We start from the raw sequence: 7,221 nt of genomic DNA, 5'->3' as shown, positions 1-7,221 counted from the left end.
TCTCCCCTATTTGTGCAGGCTGAAGCTATGTGCATAGTTGGGATGAGGGCTGTGTTGTCTCTCCTTCCTTTCTGAGGAGAATTGTGTGTGTACTCTTGCCACTCCTTAGCCTTGTACTCATGGCTGGATTACAGTGAGTGGGTGCGGGTGGGCGTGGGCAGCTCTGATGCTCCGGCTCCCACCCATAGGCACCATGACTCCTGTGAAGACCCAGCACTCCCTGGCAGGTCAGACGTATGCCGTGCCCCTCATCCAGCCAGACCTGCGGCGAGAGGAGGCCGTCCAGCAGATGGCGGACGCCCTGCAGTACCTGCAGAAGGTCTCTGGAGACATCTTCAGCAGGTGGGTGCTGCCACCCACCTCCTCCTGATCAGAGGACCATCCCCATCCTGGGCAGTCCCAGCAACCTACCCTCTGGGAGCAGCCCCCTAGGGGACATCCTGGTCCTGGGGGACCCATCTGGCTTCCTTCTGTGGGAGGGGCTGAGGTAAGAGCCCAGCTTGGAAGGTTTTGCTCCTGAGAGTCCGAGAGCTCACTCCCTTCCACCCCACTTAGCCTCCTGGTTTCCTGTGGTGGCTCTGCTCTCCTGACTCATTCTCTTCCTCCCATTTGGGGGGCAAATTCCTTCACATTTTCCTGCAGCCAGCAAATACTTAGCCAATAGTGTTTGTGTGCAAGGCATTGTAAGAATCTCTGTAGATCCAGCCATGGATAAGGCAGCATCCCTCTCTAGCTGGAGCGCACATGCTGGCAGGAGAGAAAGATCTAATAACCAATGCATGATTAGTTCTTTAAAAACAGTTGTGACAAGGCCTGTTGATAATATTTGGTAGTCACTGTTATTTATACAGCATTAACCATGCAGCACCATTGATTTGAGTGCATTAACTCATTTAGCTCTCGCCACACTTTATGAGCAGGCACTGCTGTCATTTCCATTTTATAGATGAGGAAACTGAGGCACAGAAAGGCTGAGAGACCTGGCCAAGTGACAGAGCCAGGGTTCAAAGCCACAGATCATGGCCCCAGGTTCTGTGGGTTATTACGGCCTCTGTGGAGGGGAGATGGGGAGCTGTGAGGCTCGTCCTGGCTTGGTCTTGGGTCAGGGAGACTGGCTTGATCTCAGGTCAGGGAAGGGGGATGTGAGGAAATGACATTTGTAGTAAAGTCTGAGAGTTGAGTTGGGTAGGTCAGGAAGAAAATTCCAGAAAGAAGGAAGCACATGAACTGTAGCCCAGAGGTAGAGGACCTAAAAGAAAGCCAGCATGGCTGGAGAACGGAGCGGCCATTGAGGGAGGCGAGCTGGGGGGCTGAGGCTTCTTGTGTCAGCAGTGCTGACCTCGCACGGTCCTTGGGCTCTGGTGATTTTTCCCTCGGTGTTTATCTAATATGAGTGAGTGAGTGATGTTTGCTGTTTCCTGGCAAAGGTCCCAGCGGTTGTTGGATGCACAGGTCCTGTCTTTGGCCATGAACAACCTGAAATGAGGCTTGGTCTCCTTCCCGGGATCCCACACAGTGCCTCACATGGTGGACCCCAGTGGGAAGTATGTGACTGACTGACTCAGGTCCCTCTGATGGTCCAAGTCACCCCTGCCCTGCCCTTCCCTGGTTGTTGCCAGACCTGGATCCCCTGATCCTTCACTGTGCAGCCTCCTCTTCTGTCACCAACCGGAAGCCTACCTCTTCCTGAATGACTCCACCCGCCGACTCACCGGCTTGCCCCAAGCTTGTCAAGAATGTCCCTGTAACCCAAGGGTCATGCACTGAAGTGGCTGAGGGGGTCACCTTGGAGCTGATGCCTTGGCTCAGATCCGGCTTTCCTGTTTGCTTCCTCTGTAACCTTGGGCAACTCAACCCCTCTATCTGTGAAGTTGTGGTAATAATGGTAGCTTCCTGGTGGAATTATTTTAAAATCTAAATGAATGAAAACATGCAAAGGACTGGAACAGTGCCTGGCACCTCGGAAGACTTGAGGAAATGCTAGCTCTTCCCTGTTGATAATCTTGACCCGTCCACTGGACTCGGTTGCCATTCATGAACCTGTCATCAGTAGTTACAGAAATTGTTGGATGCACCTTTTGTGCATATCGTTGTGATGAATGTGCCTAAGGGACGCCTAGGCAAGAGGATGCTGGTCTTTAAGAGCCATCAGCTCCAGGTTATGGCCACCCATGTTCAGTGCTTAGAATGGAGGCCAAAACCATTCCCTCAGAAGCTGTGTTTCCTCACCAAGATGGGATTGCATGTTGCCCTTCTCTGAGGGCAGCCCTGGATTTTTGGTGTCTTTCCTTTCCTGTCCTGGTACTTGGCACCTTGTAGACAGTTGCATGTCCCCTGCCCAGGGATGGGATGAGGAGAGGGCAGGAAGGCATCTTCTGGGGAGTGGGGTGCTGCATTCATTGAGTGTGGGATCCTCAAGTTGCTGGCACAGCCCATGGAGGGAAGATGCTTCTCAGGAGCACTGGGCCTGAGTCCTGGCTCTCTCACGCCAACGTTCCAGGTCACTGCATCGATCTCTCCACCATGTGCTTCACATCATGCTGGGTCTTTAAGAGACGCCAATTATGTGGCTGACACTGTGTCCTCAAAGAGCTTAGGGGCTGGAATGGGAACATGTAGGGCGAGATTAATTGTTAATTGTGTAGCATGGACCATGTGGGCTTCTCAGGGTCTAGAAGGGAGAGAAATCAATAAGATTTGGTGGCACACCTGTCAGAACTCCCCAAACCAAGCTAAGCAAAAAGTAACCAGTAGGGCAGCCTTTGGAGTTAGGGCTAAAATGACGTCATCAGGGCCTGGCTTTGCCTTCCTTCCTTGTCAGTTTGCTTCTTTGGGTCTGGCTGCATTCTGAGACAGGCCATGCTCTCGTGGTGGCAAGGTGACATGGCAGGGTCAGTTTCAGCAGGAAAGAATGCTCTCCTGTGTCCCCCACTTCCTCTAGAGGCCACACTCACCTGGATTGGTCCTTGTGCTGTCCCAGAATCCATCGCTGGGGCCAGGGGACTATGACATGCCACTTGGCTTAGACCAAGGAGCTCTTCAGACCACCCATCTGAAGCTCAGGGTGTAAGCCTGCAGGAGAGATGGATTCCCCAAAGGACATGGGGCCCTTGCTTGAGTAAAGGGGAAGTAGGTGCTGGAGAGGAAGCCACGTGCCTCCTCCACATGGGGCAGGCTCCTGGAGGAGGAGGGCAGGGTAGGGAGGTGGGCGTGCAAGTCGCCCTGATGGGGTCTAGAAATGGGGGCCACCGGCTTGGAGAGAAGCCTCAGTGTGGCTTGGAACGTGGTGTATGGTGGTCTGCTGGGAAGGCCAGCCTGCACAGCGGCTGGAGGGGGGTAGGGTTTCTGCATGGGGAGCATAGACAGTGCTGCCTCTCCCTCGCACTCAGCTCACAGGGCATGAGAGGCTGATTTCCCACAAGCCTGTGGGCCAGGCCTCTGGATGGTGCTGAGGAGCTTTGCGTTGGTTCCACTGAGTCCCCACGGGGCCATGGGAGGCTCCCTGGCAGTGTGTGGGGCAAAGTAATGAGTGAAAGGTTGGGATGAATGAGTTTGGGTCCACGGAGTACTCAGGAGAGGACTTAAGTTGATTCAGGAGTGTTAGGGAGCAGCCCTTGGGTTTCAAGCAGGGCAGGGGTGGGACAGAAGAGTTGGGGGAGGTTCATCAGGCACCTGTCACGGAAGGGACATGAAGAGAGAGTGGATGCCAGAGACACCCAGAAGCTGTTGCTGTAGTCAGGATGTGGCAGGGATGAGACTGCAGACAGGGAACCTGCAAACAGGAAGGGCCGGGTGAGACATTCAGAGGAAATGGACGACAGGAAATGGTGACAGATAGGGAACGATGATGAAGGAAAGGGAGGAGTCAGTGATGAGTGGGGGTGGAGTAGGGGGCACCGACACCTCTCCTCCCCCACCTGCCCTTTTTCTGTGGCACTGGACAAGCATGTGGACTTTTCATTTTTCATGGGCTTTTTTGGTGGGGATGTGACCAGCTTTGAATCTCTCCCCTTAAACATGTTCCTCCTGCTTAGAACCCTCCTGCACAGAAGAAACAGGTGGGCAGAAGAGAGCCCTCTCTTTCCCTCCCACCCCATCTTAGGCCCCAGCACAGCCCAGTCCCTGGCCTCACTGGTGTGTGTGCCCAGTGGCGCAGGCAGGTGAATGCCTGGCAAATTAGCATTCCAGGCTGTGCTCTCTCCTGCTCTGCCGCAGCCGGGAGTGTGCAGACTGGAGGGAATGACAAGCACCTCCCAGGCTCTCTTTAGCTGTGCCCCTTCCTGCCCCCTCTTTCTGCCCCTCCATCTGTCCCCTCTTCACCTGGAAGAAGCCAGGTCCCCAAAATGTCGGGCCAGATATGTCACCTGCTTCCCATGACGTAGATGACAAGGGAGGAGGGAGTTGGGATGGCACGGGGAAGAGGAACAAACAGACTCTGTGTGGAAGTTTGGATGCTGTCATTTGCCATTGCCAATCAGCCCCTGCCCAGCCTCTTCACCCAAGAGGCCAGGCCACTGCCCAGCACTTTCCCCCTGGGAAGGGGGATTTTCTCTGCAAAGCTCTTGGTCCTTTCCTCCATCTCTTTCTTTTTCCTTTTCCCCACCTCTTCTTCTCCCCTTCCTCTTTTCCCCTTTCCCCTTGTCCTCACTCCTCCATCCTTCTCCCCTCTTCTCTCTACTGATTGGCACCTGGTGGCCCCCAAGGTTACACATTGCACTGGATCACTGCTTAATTAGCACGTTGTTCTTAATTATCCCAGAGTGGAGAAGATAAAGGTAAAGGCAAGAGCACAGGTTCAGGTCTGCTTCCCTGGGGTCATGACAGGCAGGGGAGGAGAAGCAGTGAATCAGGAGCAGGAGCGGGTGCTCCCTGCTTCCTCCTCCCCACAGCCTCTAGGGACTGGTGTGCTGATGGTGATGGGCCATCATCAGCTCCTTGTCACCTTCACAGGAATCACATGATGTAGAAGGGACCATTCCTATTTTTCAGTGGAAGAAGCTGAGGCAAAGACCAGTGAGTGGGCTCCCCAGGGTCACGCTGCTGCTAAACAGACGTGAAACCCAGGCCCGTGGGATGCTGTGGTTATTGATGCTTATCTCTTACCCGGGAGGCCTGAGTCTCTTTGGGAGTGGATGTGTGTTGTCTGATTCGTCTTTGGCTTCCACGGCCCCAGGACTGTGCTTTCAAATGGAATGCACTCAAGATACTGAACAGTAAGGGGTGGAGTCAGGAGACGGGAATTGAGGGATGCTTGGAGATGGTCCTCTCCAGGGAAGATAGAGGAAGACGGACCCTTAGTGAGACCACGTGCAGAGCAGGCTGGGTGAGCCAGTTCTGTCCCTGATGCCCACAGAGCAGCTTCCTCTCTTGTGCTGGGTGAGTGTGCCAAAGGGGATGGCTTCTGCACTGAGCTTGTAACTGACCTACCTTAAAGTAGGCCACCAAGCCAAGGGTGTCTATACCAGGAATGGCGAACAAATGGCTCTCATGGCACCATTCCCCCACCCTCACGGTGGGCATTGTTCATCAATGCCCTGGCCCCAGTGAGGCCTACAGGCTTTCCCAACACAGCCTCCCAGACCATCCTGCCAGTCCACAGAGATAGCAGACATGCTGCAAGCTTTCTGACCCTGAATCTGCACTTGTCCTCGGCACCATGGCCTGTGACCATGAGATAATAGATGGTCCGGGAGCTTTGTCAGCAAGCGTGCCGTTCCTTAGTGCCATAGGCTCCCGGTTAAGGAAAGAGCCCCAGGATCATGTCTTCTGCCTCCACCTCAGGGAGGATTCACCCTTGGAGCACCCTGGATGGTGCTTGTGAGCTGGAGCCTAATTGCTCTTCAAAGTGATGCAGTTGTTTATTAGAAAGTTGTTGTCATTTTTTTTTAAACAGCGCAGAGCTCTGTTTCCTTGAAACTCTGCCCACTATTCCTGATAGAAGTTTACTCGCTTCACCCGACAGCCCTTTTGGTGTTTTTGATATTTGAAGGGAATGATCATATTCTCAAAGTCATCTGATCTTTAGAGAGAACATCCTTCAGTTATCTTCATATGTCAGCAGCTTCTCACTCATCACCATCCTCATCACCCTCCTTGAGATGTTCGCTCATTTGTCACTTTCTGTTCAGCCAGCGGCTGTTATGCCTCAGGTCCTGTCCCAGGTGCTAGCGACGTAGCAGTGAATGAGGCAGAGGGCAGTCTGTACGGGAGGTCAGAGTCCTCGGACTGTGATCCAGTTTAAAGGGATGTGACTGTGGCTGAGACTGGTGCCTGGCATAGACTCTTTCATGAGTCCAGGGCCCTGTTTTCTGTGGTGCCTCCAAGAGACTGCATGGTCCCTGCTGAGTGGAAGAAGGATGAAGGGCAGAAGAGGAACAGGGAGCTGTGTGCCCTAAGAGCTCATTGCCTTTTTATGCTGATTAACATGCCTTTAGCTTCTACTGAGCTTATAGTTAACAGAAGCTTCAAGGCCTTTCTTCACCTGAACTGTGTCTAAACCAAGTTCCCTCCACCTTCTATATTTGTGCATGTGATTTTTAAACCCTAAATGTTGGGCTTCACATTTGTTCCTTATAAATGTCATCCTGGTGATTGCAGTCCACCCTCTGGCCTTTAAAAATTATCTGAGCCTTGATTCCATCATGCAGACCATTTTACCCCTCTGTGCTAGCCCCAGTTTTCCAACCAGGTGTGGAATGAACTGGAAGGGCCCTGCCAGATTTCTCCATGCAAGGCTGGAATCAGACCATTGTTCAACAGTGCCCTTTGGGGCTGTGGTTCATTTGGCTCTGATTTTTCCCATATGTTCTCTCCTCCAACCCTCATAGCTCCATCTTGTCCACAAGATTTTGTTCGAAGCTGTCAAAATCCGTGCTGACTCAAGATGCACTGTGCTGCAAGTTTTCCCCGGGCACAGCAGCCAAATTACCCTGTTACAAAGAGAAATGCTGTGTGTTTTGAGCAATGCTGGCCCCTGGGACTCACCTCTGCCTTTTCTAAGTGCTTACAGACTCTGTTTAATAATCCATTCCAGAAACTTGCCAGGGCTCATTGTTGAGCTTGGCGTTTGCAACTTTGAGTGGTCAGCCCTTCTCTCCTCTATGGCAGCACCAGGACAGAGCAGCCTTTGTCCCTCCCCAGTCCCAGTTTCCTCCCACTGTCCCTGTGGACCTTGAGTACAGAGCTTATACAATATTGTGTCAGCACCCAGGGACAGAATAA

The 7,221-nt window shown here is 52.9% G+C and overlaps 1 protein-coding gene across 1 annotated transcript in view; it reads left to right on the top strand.

Moving 5' to 3' along the window:
* LOC108315771 (WASH complex subunit 1) overlaps positions 1-7,221 on the top strand; it is an 18,189-nt gene that overhangs the window by 5,208 nt on the left and 5,760 nt on the right. Inside the window, exon 2 of the mRNA XM_037744552.1 lies at positions 189-342. Within this exon, the coding sequence (XP_037600480.1) occupies positions 194-342 (149 nt within the window). The 5' untranslated portion in view covers positions 189-193. The remainder of the gene's footprint in view (positions 1-188; positions 343-7,221) is intronic.

The sequence above is a fragment of the Cebus imitator genome, unplaced genomic scaffold, assembly GCF_001604975.1.
Source record: "Cebus imitator isolate Cc_AM_T3 unplaced genomic scaffold, Cebus_imitator-1.0 Scaffold179, whole genome shotgun sequence".
In the NCBI taxonomy this organism is placed as follows: Eukaryota; Metazoa; Chordata; class Mammalia; order Primates; family Cebidae; genus Cebus; species Cebus imitator.
The sequence above is the reverse complement of the archived record's forward strand: the minus strand, read 5'-3'. Positions and strand labels throughout refer to the sequence as shown.